The sequence below is a fragment of the Fusarium falciforme genome, chromosome 10, assembly GCF_026873545.1.
Source record: "Fusarium falciforme chromosome 10, complete sequence".
Taxonomy (NCBI): Eukaryota; Fungi; Ascomycota; class Sordariomycetes; order Hypocreales; family Nectriaceae; genus Fusarium; species Fusarium falciforme.
Window position 1 is genome coordinate 3,039,573 of NC_070553.1, and position 14,742 is coordinate 3,054,314.

A 14,742-nucleotide genomic window follows, 5' to 3' on the forward strand; every position below is an offset into this window, starting at 1 on the left:
ATGACCTTTTTCTGGAGACCTTGGACCGATGAAGGGAATTCGTTGATATAGGTCACGGGCAGGACATTGTCGAGACGAGATGATCTTTCGATGCGAACAGACCCTTCTGAGGAGTCTGGAGAGTAATAAGTTGTGCCATTGAGTTGAAGAACTGTCGATGCGCCAACAAAATGGGCAAAAGCCAGGATCAAGAGTCTCATTGTAACCGAATCTTCTTGACGTGTGAAAGGGATGCTGGCAAGATTCGTTGCTCAAAGAGAGGAAACGACAACATCATATTTAACGAGCGACTTGAATACAGTTCATGCGGTCAAGAGTTTGGCTTGGCATCTGTCATGATAAAGAGGCTCGCTGTGTTCCCGGGCGCAAGGTAGTTATTCCCTCATACTCAAGATACAAGGCTAGACAGCAAGGGGAAACTGGTTGTCGTGAGCACTAATGCATTCCCCGGGATTCGAGAACATTACGAAACGACCTCCACTTTTTAACTGAGAGATTTAATATCAATGGGTAGCGTGTCCCGGAGATGGGATTGACGTCTCGGGACCGAAGCATGGGGCTGATCAAGAGCGATTCCACCCAACTCTTTAAATGACGCTGGGGGTTCCTTGAAAGAGCTTTCCCAAAGGCTTGTAGAGAGGAATATTCTGCATGATCCATAGTTTCTGTTGTAGAATAACCGGGTTTTAGGCTCAATGATATTGTCCTTTTGGTGCCGAGCTGGTGTTTTTAACCTCTCTACCAAACGCCCGACCTTGCACCCGGGGTTCCTTCTCTTAATCCTTCTTGAAACATTCATCCACCTCTTCGAGAAATGGATGGCGTTGCAGTTCTTTGGCGGTCATCCTGTCTTCCGGTATCCACTGCAGCATGTTGCCAGTAAAATCGACAAAGTCATCCTTCTCTTGGCCTGTTAGTTCGGTGACCATGTCACTCATTGTTTTGCCTTCTCGTACAAGGTCTGCTCGATGGATCTGATCTAAGACTGGATATCAGTGTCTTTTGTTGTATGCAGTAGGGATGCCGTTATTGAACCTACCAATTTCGTCGACGAAAGGGCCTCCCCAATATTCATTTATCGTTGCACATGCTCTACCCCGTGGATTTGTGATAGTTCCCCTGAGATAGGCCTTTCGGAAATATTGCTCTGTTTTGATCACTTGCTCTGGGGGAGGTCCAAGAAGACACCCCATCTCAGCAAGATGAACCTGCGCATCATATTGTCCATCTTTGCCTGCGGGCCTCCCAAAGAAATCGACATCTTCTAGCATATTCCACATCTGTTCAGGGGAGTTAGGCTTCAAGATTGAGGGCACGGGAGAAAGTGGCTCACCAAAACGCCCAGATTCCAGATATCAACACTCTCTGTTCACAGACAACCGAAAAAAACCTCTGGAGCGCGGTAAGACTCTTAGCAAGCCACCTCTCTGTGGCATCTTGAAGATCATTCTAGTCATGGGAGTGCAACGTATGATTGCAAGGTGGCAAATTTAGCACCTGTTTTGCAGCTCGAGAGTTGTACAATGCTCTCAAACTTAGATGATCGCGTTATAATTATACAGGAACAAAGAAGAGAAAAAGACGACATGAAATGTTTGTGCGGAACCCTTTGGCAACTCCTATGCACACACTTAGGTTTTGTATACTGTGCCATCCTTGGGCAACTTTCCATTCGCCAGAAATGTCTCCAAAGCCTTGCTCGTATCACCATGAAGGTAGAAGCTCGTGTGTCCATATCCATTCCTAGTGATGCTCACCCTGTGATCCAACTGCTCCCTGACACTCTGGGCCCAAGCCACGCTGGTATCGGGATCATAGACAGAGTTTGCCAGTAGTACGGTTGGGGCCTCCTTCGCACTCCTGGCTGAAGGTGCCTTGATGTCAGTTACCGGGGCTGGCCAGCCTATGCAGGTGCTTTGATAGTAGTATGACTGTGAAGCACCGCGGGTCCTTGGGGCAAATACGGAAGCTGTGAGGAGCTTCTGCTTAAAATCTGTTGCTGACCGGGACTGGTGCTTCCATTCCTGACATCCAATGGCGAGGTATGCGTAGGGAGATTCACCAGTCAGGTCAGTCGCGATGCGTGAGGTTTGGAGTGTTGTCGACAGGGCTGTTGCATTTCCCTTGCTGGCTTCTGCCAACGCCTCTCCGAGTGCGATCCAGTTGTCACCAAGAGGGAGATCGACAAAGATGAGAAAGTTTTGGACATTCGATCGAATTTCTTCGCCGGTGACATTGGATCGGCATGTCTTTTTGCATCCTGGGGCAGGGATGGGCTTTGAATCAGCGCGGGCAAGGATCTGATCAAAGGTGCGGCTGGCATTCTTGCCGTGCAAAGCACATGTAGAGTTATGATCACACCAGTCGAAGAATTTGTTCAGCGTTGTCTCGTACGTGGCCGTCTCTGTAAGGAGAGTCATCGTCTCGGACTGGGTAAGGTCTACCAAGCCGTCGAGGGACATGCGGCCTACTGTCTCGGGGAACAAGTTTAAGTACTGGGCGCCTATCAAGGTGCCGTAAGATAGGCCGAGGAGGTTGAATTTGGGAGAGCCGAGAGCGCGGCGGACAAGGTCGTGGTCTTTGGCGGCGTGGATGCTGTCGAGGTGGTTTATGAGGGGACCAGTAAGCTTGGCGCAGTTTTCACCCAAGCGTCGGCTATAGTTGAGGAGCTTCTTGTATCCAGCTTCATCCTTGACAAAGGTGGCGACTCTCTCGTTGAAGATATTAGGATCACACTGGATCTGCGTGCTGAAGCCTGCACCTCGAGGGTCAAGTCCAACAATATCGTAGGCCTCGCGTAGGTCCTTGGAAAACTCGAGCTGCGAGACGAAACCCGTGCCAGCCGCTGATACTAGGAACGCTGCGGATACACCGGGGCCTCCGGGGTTGAAGAACAGCGTGCCTTGCTTAGGCTTGTCAGCCTTGCCCGTATGGTTCAGACGGGTCAGCGCAAGTCTGACTGTCTTGTCTCCATCTGCAGCGGTCGAATTGCCTTTATGGTATGCGATGGGAACGTCGATGGTACCGCAGTCAACGCCGGGGAGAACTTCTTTAGGACAAGCACCCCATTTCACAGAAGGTGAAGAGTCGTGACTCTTTGAGGCGGCGCGGGGAGAGGCGATGGCTGTTTGGAAAAGAAGAGAGTACAGGGAAATGGAGACGAGAAGTCTTAAAGAGCCTGCCATTGTGTCGAAGCTGAAATGAGTACAGATGAACTCCAGAGCAGCTGCCAAGAAATAGAGACCATCGTGAGATCTTATATCCTCAGCCTGGCTATGATGTCAAGTGACGACCAGCTACATCATCGTGCTTTTCACTTGGTCTCACTGCCGTGCGTTTCGTGCATCGGATAGCGGCAGGCTTGGGGGCTAGTGCTGACCGGTCTCAGCCAACACACGTCACTAGACTTGCCCAGGTGGGATGTGCATTCGAACACGATCCAGAAAATTGGGCGTTTGTTTAAGTGTAATTTAGCCTTATTGACTCGCTGCATTTGATTGTAATATCAAACCTGCGGTGTTGGTTGGGGCTGAGCGTGTCTTTGAATATCACCTTGTTGAAGAGAGAAATTAGTGAGCAAGGGAAGTGTAGGCCCTTTGCCTCCTAGAAGCCCGATTCCTCCTCTCATTGATCGTGAAGGCGATCGTATCTTAACCGGAACTGTCGTAGATGAAAGCGGTTTATTCAAACCGCGCAAGTTAAAATGGACCTTGGGCGGTATGAATGCTTGACAATCTACGAGTTACAGACGGTAGACCGTACAACTAATCCACGACCGCCCCTTCAATCTCGCATGGGGCTGAGTCGTGATGCTTCTCAGAGCCTAATCAAGACAGTCATTCGAGCATGCCCAAGCGGACAAATACGAATGACGAATCCCGTTCTTTAGCTGCCTCTTGATGGGTCAGGGGCAAGAGATGAACTGAGTTGATTGCTTCAAACTTCCAATCCCTGACGAGGGCTCTTGACCTGGCCGGCGGGCCGGTACAACCATGTCTCTTGGGTCCCGGAAAGGCCAATCTGTAGATGAGTTGAATAATTTGAATTCAGCTCGGATTACGTGGCTCGGCACTTGTGTAAATAACCTGATCTCTCACTGCATGCACCATCTGTCCGACACGCGTAGTCTAGCAATAGCACTTTCATGTTCCTTCATTAACTAGCTCAATACCATATTTTAGCATTCATAGACTGAAAATCCTCACTGTCGGAACCTAAACTTGTCTGATTTCTTCTCATTCAAGCCACACCATGTGGAGGGCTCGTGTCAACGCACCAGTGAGACGAGACAGACAGATTCATGCATATGACCCAGAAGGCGATAAGCAGTATGAAAGGATCATGGCTGGTTACGCCCGTCGGTCCAATTGATGCATTTACATTTGCCGAAATGCGTATTCTCGCCAATTGCGGCGACCTCTGCGACACGATTTTTTGAGCTTGTGTAAATATGGCATAAATAAATGATTTATAAAACATAGTCATCATGAGAAAGCATATAAGGCCGCTTTTGCCGCAACGTGCGCCGCTTGCGGGGTGGATTCCAGTCACTCCAAGGGCGCGTCATGCCAATCCCGATCACGCCGAGAGCAAAGTCGGGCATAAAAAGCCAGTCATTCTGCCCTCAGAGGTCTTTCACCAACTCTACTCTTCATTGATCGTCACTAAGCAACTCAATTACTTCGTAATGGCTGAACAGAAACCCCCGCTGCCCCCGTTCACCAGGGAGACGGCCCAGATCAAGGTCAAGGCTGCTCAAGATGCTTGGAACACCATGTAAGTCTCTATTCGGTTTGTACCTTAAGGACAAGATCTAATTGTGACACTTTAGGACCCCCTCAAAGGTCAAGATGGCCTACACTCCAGACTCTATCTGGCGAAACCGCGGCCACTTTGTCAAGGGCCGCGACGAGATTGAGGAGTTCTTGACCAACAAGTGGAACAAGGAGCATAGCTATAGATTGCGCAAGGAGCTCTTTGCGTTTACCGACAACAAAGTACGTCGATATTTTCTGCCCAAGTCCTAGTTATCATGTTCTAACTGTCTTCCCAGATTGCCGTCCAGTTCTGGTACGAATTTCACGACGACGATAACCAGTGGTGGCGCTGCTATGGCCTTGAGGACTGGACTTTTGCTGAGAATGGCCTAATGAAGAAGAGGCAGATGAGCGGCAACAACGTCAAGATTGCGGATGAGGAGCGATGGTTCAAGGGGGACGTTGACGTCAACACAGTGGAAATTGGCCCTGAGCACTGGTGAATCCGACAAGAGAGTCTGGCTGGCTATGAACGCCAAAAAGTTACTTTCAGTTGATCCTGTTCTGGATGTTAAGGCTCATCTTGGCTGTGTTACAGAACCAAGGTGAAGGGAATTACACACTCACCTCCTTTTTCAACTATGTAGCACTCATAAAGTGACCTACTATGCATCGAGACTTCGAATACAACTAATACAAATGAAGACGTTTTCCATTGTTTCATTTATTTGGCCAAAGTATCGTACTACCTACCCTGCAAGGGATCCTCATATGCATGGTACATGTGAAGGTACTTGTGTAGGTCCGGAGAGACAACTGTACAAGCACTACGTCAACAGGAAGGCGGATGCTCCCGACGGCGATAGACTAGCACACCGGAACAGGAAATCATCCCGATAAGGCAAACGCCTAATTAAACATCACTTCAGTGCGAAGGCCATGTGGGGATCCTTGAAAATGAAGGGAGATGCTGGCCGTAATCACTTAGGAGCAGAGCATCGATAGATATAATCTTCTTGAGGGGGAGTTTTGTTCTTCAAAGAACTGAGAAAAGCTGCGTACATCACTTCCAAGCGAGGGAAATTGTGAAAACCTGAGGGCTCAACTGAGTTGAATGAGCTGGATGGGCTCGTCGGCGCTGGTAGGGAGTGGATAGCGAGTTCCGGTGGCTCTCCATCCTGAAGTACATGGACGTGATCATTCCAACCACTCTCTACCCCAACTTAGCTAGTAAGCAAAGACAGAGTGCCTTCCTGGATTCTGATGTTTAGGGCCCCTTCGCAGAGCCAAGTGTTGACGGGCGAGTGCGGCGATATCTTCCTTGTTTGAAATCACTAGCCCTATACCCCGGTCAGGACAACTGTCGAACGACTACATGAGTCCATAGGACGATAGTTGTCCACCTCACTAGTGATCCCTCAACGGGCTGGATGCATATCCTGTCTAGTCTCTCATGCATGAACTGGGGTGGTCACCCTACCATCCACATTACCGTCCAGGCATCCCACAGCAACGAAAGTGTTCCGCCGACAAGTCTTGGCCCGGTTCCCGTTGCAATGAAACTCGCTTCCCGACAATCCGGAACCTAGCAAAATAGAGTATATGCAATGTGACCGAACCAACACGACCAAAATCATGACGTTTGTGCCGTTTCTGACGACGATCTTGTGGGCTTGGGAGGTATTTGTCTGCTCATCCCTGTTTGCCACAGGTGATCCTTTTGACTTGGCGATACCCGCCACTGCATGACGCTAAGCCGACGTGCCGCAGCTGAGCGTGAATAGCTTCAACCGGATGGAGCCGAGGGGGCCGAGAGGCTGGCCGACTAGGGCGCTCAGACAAGTTAGGAGTGAGTTACTCCCCGAGCACTAGGCCTTGTAGATGAGCTAGGACTCGATTCACATGTTCATTGGAACCAGCAATTGAGTAATAGAAACATGTCTCGCGTTGTGATGCTGTTGCTTGAAGCTCACTCAGCAAGCGTGAATTTTACTAGAGCCGCAGCCTGTTCCCTGTATGGCGATAAACTCGCCACGTGAGATGCGGCATGCATTATGTTCCTGGCAGAGGCCCGGAGCTAGCAGGGAGTCTTGCAGCTGCATACGTCGAGTTGACTATTCGGGTGCTGACTCCGTGGGGCGTCGACTGTTGCCGTGGGATGGACCTTTTGGGAGATATGGACAGAGAGTGAGAGTTGGACGAGCAGAATTATCCTCAGGTTCAGGAGGAGTGGAGTAACTTGAAGAGTTGATACTGACTGAGCAAAGAATCAGATTTCATTGCCTTGGCAGACCCTCAACACTGAACCTGGGCGGTCAAAGCAACTCTGTGCCTTGGCCGAGGAACCGCAACTACTCCTTGTATGCACTAGTCTGATTGTGCCTGGATGCAGCATAATCCTTGACTCTCTTCCGGAAAAGGAAACTCGCGTGATAGAGGATACAACTCTAAGGAAGATGCCGAGGAGCTTGAATTTAGCAAGGGTCATTCCCGGTCTCGGAGTTCTCGGTAACTGCCTTGTGGGTTATCCCATGAAACTCATCTTCCAGTGTGTCTTGCCTCTAGAAATATGTCAACTCTGTACTTTCAATGAGATATGAACCCCTTCAACTATGTGCTACAGTAACGACTCCTCACACGAGAAACGGTCAGCTACGGACTTGTGCTTAGGAGTTTTCCCTCCGACGGCCCGGTCCTGCAAGCTTGGCCATTCCCAAAAGGTCTACCCTGAAGGCTGAACTTTACGTACATGGCTTGAGAAGACCAGTGGATCCATAGGCGGAATCAGGGCGCTTGCCAGGGGGGTCGAGCAAGGTTGCGATCAGAGTAGCCCATGGCTAGATTATCAGATGATCTGATAAGATAACCGTGCCATGAAGCCTTTTCGCCCTCTGCATCTGGGCTCAAGGCCTAGGTAAGCGCCGGCTATGTGCTTGGCGTGGGGAACGAGGGATTTGCGAGAGCTTCCGATGAGCTTTTCTGTTCTGGGAGAAGGATGAGCGTGGTTGAGCAAGAGGCATCGCGGACGTGTATATAAAGCCTCGTTGTTCCTCTCTCTGACAGGAATCCTCTTCATCCTCAGCATCTTCTTCAACAGCCTCAACTCATCTTTCAAGTCTCTTGACCATCAACCGCCAACATGAAGGTTTCCGCTTTCCTCTCCACCGTTGCCGTCACCCTGGCCTCCATTGGCTCTGCCAATGCCGCCACTCCCCTCTGCGCCGTAAGAAAGACCCCGAACCAACACGATCAGGGTGTTGTTGGTTCGAGCACATCTTTGCTGACTCTGCCGACAGATCACTTGCTTCACTGCTGTCATGAACCACGAGGCCGCCAAGACCTGCACTGAGGCCAACATGTTCCTCTGCATGTGCAAGATCAAGGCCCTGACTCTGGCCTACCGTGACTGTGCCTGCTCTAGCTGCCTTCTCCCCCAGAGCAAGCTGGATGCCATTGCTACTGGCAAGGACATTTGCAACCGTACGCATTCCCGAGATCTGGTAGTGAAATGTGAAGCTGACAACTTGCAGAGTACAACGCACCCGTCGACTGGCTCCCCGATACCTGCCCTTCTGCTTAAATGGTCTTGCCCTTGGGTATAAGCTGTTGATGAGCTTGACAAAAACGACTGGAGTATACTTGTAGTTGCGAGGGCGATGCTGTATACTCTGAAACACGACTGAGCATGTAGTTATGATTATGAGATTTATTCCAAAATGTGGCAGTTCCTGAGTGCATGAACCATTGTCTTTTGAAGCAAAGAACATGGGAGGTGGTAGAAACGGAGACGGATAAATAAGAATTATCTCAGCTCCGCGATCGACCCCCACAAGTTGACGGTTGGCAACGATTTTGGTGTAGCGGAATGGAATGTGACTGGCAACCGCTTCTTTAAGCGGATCCCCGGGTGGCCTGAGAAGAGAGTGTTTAGGCGAGATCTGCTGCTCCGAGCGCTTTTGGTCTAGAGCTGATTATACGAGTTCAAGCGTTTTTGTTCAGCTTGGGACATGGGTTGGTTGCGGGGCCTCGCTCGGCCTGGCTATCCATAAAGATTCTAGCGAGGCGTCGAGGTCATCTTGGCGAGGTTGGATTTGAGGGCAGGTGATGGGAAATTGAGATGGAAAGATTAAGCTTGGCTGTTGCTGGAAATTGAGTAGGATGGAGAGTATGAAAATTTAGTCTGTGGTAATGACCATATAGAGAAAGGTGAGGCACTGTTGTGTGGAAAATGAACCAAGTGATGGTGATTCTATGGTCAAGCAAAATTGGGTCGAGCTGGAATCTCGGAATGGCCTCACAGCAGTTCACCGCGTCATTACCGAAATTGAACATGCCCATCTTGCGTCGGGTGTTCGATCTTGGCTGACTACCCGTCAATAGCTTGCAAAAAACCAATCGTTGGAGGCTTGCACCAGGATCTGAGGTGCAGCTATTGAGCATCGTTAGCTCAGGTACAGAGATGAGCAGAGCTGCTGAAATGGGCGTGGCGAGATAAGCGGTCGGGTCGGCGTTCGGCTGCGGGTTTAATGGGGATTCCACATGATGGGCTTTTTGACAGCCCAATGACAGATCCTAGTTCGTGATGGAGGTGATTCGGAGCCTCGGCCGAGCTTGTGGATGGGGGACACAACATTAGGATGGAATCACGGCTGTAAACCCTTCTTTCTGGTATGAATAGATAAGCCAAGATCTTGTTCTAGATTATCTGTTAACCGTTGAGGATCAATACCCTTAGTCTTGTCACCCAGCTGTCATCCAGCCGTGGTCCTTTGGTGAAGACGTCCAGCAAACACTGATTATCAGATGATCAGATAACTCTAAAATTACCGCCCAGCCAAACTACGGTGCCTGGCGACCGACGGCGCTGCCAGACGAGCCCGATCAAGAAAGGCGTGTACAATTTATCACGCACGCCACCAAACCACGGGGTGGAGAAGGGCAAAATGGTCAGGCTACAGGGGGAACAGTCAGGGGATGCTTGCAGGGGTTTGCGTGGGATGGGAGCATGGAGGAGCATCATTCTTTGGGACAAGCTTGGGGTCAGGCACGAGGTTCGAGACCAGGTATAAGGATGGAAGAGCGCCTCTTTTTTGTTTGGGTTTGGTCTTTACACGGTTTGTATCCTCCAGCTTGCATCTGTCCAACAACTTGCTGTCTCTATCCGTCAACGACACATCAGACACCATGAAGACGTCTTCCTTTGCTCAGCTGCTCTCCCTCGCATCGGTGGCCACCGCCGCTATGCCCAAGTGCGCTGTACGCCGCTTCAAATGCCCACGATTGATCGACTACTGACTGACACGCGATAGATTGACTGCTTCCAAGATGTCATTTACGCGCACCCTCCCATGGGCTGCAAGGAGTCCACCATGTATCTGTGCTTCTGCAAGATGCCGTCTCTGCAGTGGTACTTTGTCGAGTGCGGCAAAGAAAAGTGTGAGGACTCTGAGGGTGCCATCAGCTTCGGCCTGAACCTCTGCGACGGTGAGTTTTTAGCCATACCTTGTGTGCTGGCATCTCTAATAAACAAACAGAGCTTGGTTACCCCATCGAGACCGACAAGCTCACTAAGCCCCCCATCACCAGCGAGGGAACCATCACCGATGCGCGACCCACCGTGACCGGGGAGGACGACTCCAAGCCCACCACCAACGACGCCGCCGAGACCACCACCGCCGAAGAGTCTACTGCCGAGACCACCGAGGCTGCCAGCACCACCGTCGCTTCCACTGGAGCCACAACTGCTGCCGCCTCCAAGACGGAGAGCTCGGCCGAGGAGGCCGAAGAGACTGAGACCTCTGCTGAGGAGTCTACTGCCGAGTCCGCTGCTGCTGAATCAAGCGCTGCCGAATCTACCGCTGCTGATGCTACCACCGATGCCTCTGCCGACGCTGCTACTTCTACACCCACGACCGAGCCCAACGGCGCCAACTCCGTCTCTGCCTCGGGCCTGCTCGTCGCCGTTGGCGTTGTCGCTGCTGCCTTTGGACTTTTCTAAGGGGGGGAATGATGAGACGAGTCCATGCTGGTTTCAAGCGCAGTGTAAATCATCTGTTTTCTGTCTATAGAACTGCATCTTAATGGGCGATGTGTAAAAATACATGGATAAACCTGGCTGTCAAATATCGATTGAAACCGTTTCCGTGCAGTATTGATGAACAAGTGAGACAAATGACCCTTGGCAGAAGCTGATGATCGGCTCCCGGCAAGGAAATCCGTATAAGCCAGGGTCTGTCCGAATCAGGCACGTGGCTAATGTCATCCCATATTGGCCGAATCGACCCATAAATGCTGGGCTGCGGGTGCAGCATAAACACATTTGAGTGAGACGTTTGATCCTTTTGTTTTGAAACACTGACTTGCTGTTTTGAAACGGCACGGCGGCGGGTTTTCGGTGGTGCTGATGGAGGATTTCATGCGGTGATATTAGATGGTGTGTGCGTGAGACTTTGTTTCATCCGGTACACGCCCAATTAAACATGCTGAATTAAGCATTCTATTATCCAAAAAGATTCGTTTACAGGGTAGAGATGCAGCCTTAACGGCAAATTAATGAGTAATAGAGTGCAACCTTGAAATGCGCTGGATAGAGGGTTCCTCTCCTGCTCGCAGTATGCTGCAATGGCAATATATATTTCAACTCGGTATATTACAGGACACCTCATATGAGTAATCAGACTCAAGACGAAATGTGGTTTGCTACCGATTATGCGGAAAGTCTATCTTTGGCGAGTGAAATGTGTTTGTCCCAACGAACACAGACAAAGAGAGTCGCTGTTGCAACAAACATGTATCTGCTTTCACAAACATGTTTCTACTACCATGGTGAAATTTGACAAATGTGAAATGAAAATGGCTTTACCCATGGCTAATTCCTATAAACACGTCATCCTACCTTTCCCTATTGTCGGGTAGTCCTTGAATTCATCAAGGGAGTCCATAGAGCAACTAAACACCATCCCTTAATGCACCATAAATTTCCTGGATATATGGTAAACATGTCAAATAAGACATCCCCAACCCAATTAATATCATGTTCAGCCCAATATGCCAACTTTGAGCTGAACATTCACCTATTTCCAAGTCACCTCATGGATCACATGCCCCTGAAGCCTTGCCGTCACTTCTTTTATTGAAAACATCGACAACATTCAATCAACATTCACTCATCCTCTCCAAAACTAAAGCATCAGAGTCACCTCTCTGAGTAGTCACCGAGAAATCTCGACATTGGGTATCTAGCCCTTCAAAGTCGATCATGGCTAGTGAGCCAGGATCTTCACGCCATGTCGACAAGTTCAGGATGGCGGGCTTGGACCGTCCAAGGTTGTACTGCACGCCCTGCCAGAAGCAATAGCGGGATGCTAATTCCTTCAAGCAACCTACTCTTGCTGAACCTCAGACTCATCGTATCGACAAAATCGGCAACGTACACAAAACCATCAACGACTTCTCTCAGCAATTCCAAGCTTCCTTTCTCGGGCTCCTCCGGTCCAGTCACCAAGAGAAGAATGTCCATTCTAACCGGTCATATCAGACATACATCTCGGATAAGCACCACATTCGCCTAAGCTCTGCCTTTTAGAGCTCTCTGACGGAATTTATCAAATATCTCGGCCGAGAAGGCCTTTGCCGCGTTGAGGAAAAGGACGACGGACTCTATGTTGCCTGGATCGACCGCTCTCTGGAGGCCGTTCGCCGAGCGGATGCACTTAAGAAACGAGACCAAGCCGATGCTGCGAGCAAGATTAGAGAAGACGATATCATCAAGGCCCAGATGGAACGGGCACAAACGAACCGAAACCCATCTCCAACCGCCACCTCAATCTCAATGTCCCCTCCCACTGAACCCGATCCTACAGTTGCATTTCAGCTGACAACCGATATCAAAGGAACACCAAAGAACACGGGAGGTTCAGCCAAGGAGACCAACGCCTTCAAGTCGGCAAAGCGGGACTTTTAAGAGGCTAAGAAAAGGAAGCAACCCATACCCACCACCGTGGATGAACCTCCTGCCAAACGTTCCTGAGACACTATATTGAGAGCAAGCATTGTGTTCATGAGTAGGAACCTCAACCGGAAGGGAAGTGAATTGCTCAACAAAGGAACTAGAGAGCATGGCATCAGAGCCCACGCATGGTTCGACAAACTCCAACACGCCAGGTGCCTTGCAAGTCAAGGGTACTATCACAATCCTTATGGGGTATACGGCGATCCTCCAGCTTCTATCCGCACACTCTTTTGCTCCTGGCTTCCTATATAGCACATCTCTAGTATTTATCAACAACACATGGCGTCTGTGGCAGTCAGTACCGTGATCATGTGTACACATCAGTGTCAACCTCAAAATAGTATGTAAAAAATATGTTCTTTAAATCACTTTTTTGCCGCTGGTAAATCCAGCATTCAATGTCCAGACTATCGACACAATGTCAACTGAAGCAGCCGAGTGACCCCATTATCCTTGATCATAACGCATGGATTGGCAGTCCACCCTTACAGACAGATACCAATGCAGTCAGCACCTCCCTTCTTAGGATCACAGTCATCCCTAGGGTCGTCATAGCACCAAAGCCCCTTGGGGCACTTCTTGCCCATGAATCCACCACAAGAGGGCGCCTTAATGGGAGCGCAGATGCCGGGAGCGTCGCAGGCCATGCCACACGAGCCAGGAATGCGAGAGTCGTCGATGCAGTGCGTGCCCTCCTTGCAGGGAGGAGGAGGCTCCCTGCGGAAGCCACCGCACGTCTGGTACTGGTTCTTGAAGTAACAGGTGCCGGGGCAGCGGTGGAGGTCGGTGCAGCTATAGTCGTTGGGCACGCACTTTGTCCCTGCCGGGCAGGGGGCAATCTTGAAGCCGCAGCCCCGGCCGTTGGGGCTCTGCTGAGCGGATGCGAAGCCGAGGAGGGCGGCGGCGATGAGGTTGGTGAAGAGCATTGTGATTGAGTGATGTGTGGACGTGGATAGCTTGGAGGATAAAATGGAATGGGGAGTGGCACTTTATATAACTTGCAGGACGAGAAACAGTCTGGACGGAAACCAATGTAAGCTTATAATTAATTCAAATCACACTCCATTTCCCTGAAACATGCATACAGCGTAAGATGAGGTCGGATCTGCGGTCAGGTGTCCGTGAAGCTTTGAGAGCAAATGAAGGGGTCAGCCACCTCGTATAACCACAGAATGCACCTCTCATCGCGTCACGGTAATGACGCACGATTCGTTCATTCCTCGTGAAAAAACAATCCTCAGCTGTCAACCAGCCTCGGAGTGATTACCCCGGCGTCGATCCCTCATGTCGTCACTGCGGTATTGTCCAATTTTAGATCTGGGGGTCTCAGGAGAGGCGCGGATGTGATTTGATGCCGGCAAGCCGCAGTGGGACGGAGACTCGTCGATTGGTCTGCTTCGTCAAAACCTACTCCATCTTGCGGCCGGCAGTTTGACGGGCGGCCACGTTGAACGGACGATGGCGTCGTAATTCAGCCTAGCGCTGAGAGCTTGTGAGCCACTGTTACCCGCGATATGCCTGAGCTAAGGGCGGAATGTGGCGGTCGGCCGATCGCCCGTGGCTCGATGTTGAATATTTGTTTGGTCATGAGGTGTCATTGGGGACAATAGTACCTGAATGAGGTTGTATTTCTCTAGTGGATATGCGTCCCGGGCTCCGTCTCTCTACATGTACTCATCTCCCAGGTATCACATCTCACTTATTTCTTTCCTCGTCCTCCGAATCCTCAGCCAATCTGTTTGGCCAATTTGACCTGTGCTCGTAGCTCGTCAGCATAGGGCGTACACAAGTCCCGGGTTCTTTTGGAACCATCGGCCACATGTCACCAAGTCGACGCCCTGTTGCAGGTCTTCCTCTGCTCAGGTCACCGTGCTGATTCCTCCGACGGCTGACACCATCATCTTGCTCCTGACCTTCTTGAGGATTCCCATAGCGAATGGCGCTTGATAGCCAAGTCCAGACTTCATGTTTGTG

At 50.4% G+C, this 14,742-nt stretch overlaps 6 protein-coding genes across 6 annotated transcripts; 4 read left to right on the top strand and 2 right to left on the bottom strand.

Moving 5' to 3' along the window:
* Window positions 1–1,631: 1,631 nt before the first annotated feature.
* On the bottom strand, window positions 1,632–3,185 carry NCS54_01282000 (Hypothetical protein; the record flags this gene model as incomplete). The annotated part of the gene is made up of 1 exon (XM_053158042.1): window positions 1,632–3,185. One exon carries the CDS (start codon window positions 3,183–3,185, stop codon window positions 1,632–1,634), a length of 1,554 nt encoding a protein of 517 aa, XP_053014017.1.
* A 1,502-nt stretch (window positions 3,186–4,687) lies between these two features.
* Window positions 4,688–5,260, top strand: NCS54_01282100 (Hypothetical protein; the record flags this gene model as incomplete). Its single annotated transcript, XM_053158043.1, has 3 exons — window positions 4,688–4,776; window positions 4,832–4,997; window positions 5,054–5,260. 3 exons carry the CDS (start codon window positions 4,688–4,690, stop codon window positions 5,258–5,260), a joined length of 462 nt encoding a protein of 153 aa, XP_053014018.1.
* A 2,636-nt stretch (window positions 5,261–7,896) lies between these two features.
* On the top strand, window positions 7,897–8,337 carry NCS54_01282200 (CFEM domain-containing protein; the record flags this gene model as incomplete). Its single annotated transcript, XM_053158044.1, has 3 exons — window positions 7,897–7,980; window positions 8,054–8,237; window positions 8,288–8,337. 3 exons carry the CDS (start codon window positions 7,897–7,899, stop codon window positions 8,335–8,337), a joined length of 318 nt encoding a protein of 105 aa, XP_053014019.1.
* Window positions 8,338–9,941: 1,604 nt separating this feature from the next.
* Window positions 9,942–10,755, top strand: NCS54_01282300 (CFEM domain-containing protein; the record flags this gene model as incomplete). Its single annotated transcript, XM_053158045.1, has 3 exons — window positions 9,942–10,013; window positions 10,067–10,241; window positions 10,292–10,755. 3 exons carry the CDS (start codon window positions 9,942–9,944, stop codon window positions 10,753–10,755), a joined length of 711 nt encoding a protein of 236 aa, XP_053014020.1.
* A 1,260-nt stretch (window positions 10,756–12,015) lies between these two features.
* On the top strand, window positions 12,016–12,720 carry NCS54_01282400 (C2H2-type domain-containing protein; the record flags this gene model as incomplete). The annotated part of the gene is made up of 3 exons (XM_053158046.1): window positions 12,016–12,083; window positions 12,136–12,166; window positions 12,343–12,720. 3 exons carry the CDS (start codon window positions 12,016–12,018, stop codon window positions 12,718–12,720), a joined length of 477 nt encoding a protein of 158 aa, XP_053014021.1.
* Window positions 12,721–13,253: 533 nt separating this feature from the next.
* On the bottom strand, window positions 13,254–13,712 carry NCS54_01282500 (Hypothetical protein; the record flags this gene model as incomplete). Its single annotated transcript, XM_053158047.1, has 1 exon — window positions 13,254–13,712. The coding sequence occupies exon 1, from the start codon at window positions 13,692–13,694 to the stop codon at window positions 13,254–13,256; it is 441 nt and encodes a 146-aa protein (XP_053014022.1). The 5' UTR covers window positions 13,695–13,712.
* Window positions 13,713–14,742: the final 1,030 nt, after the last annotated feature.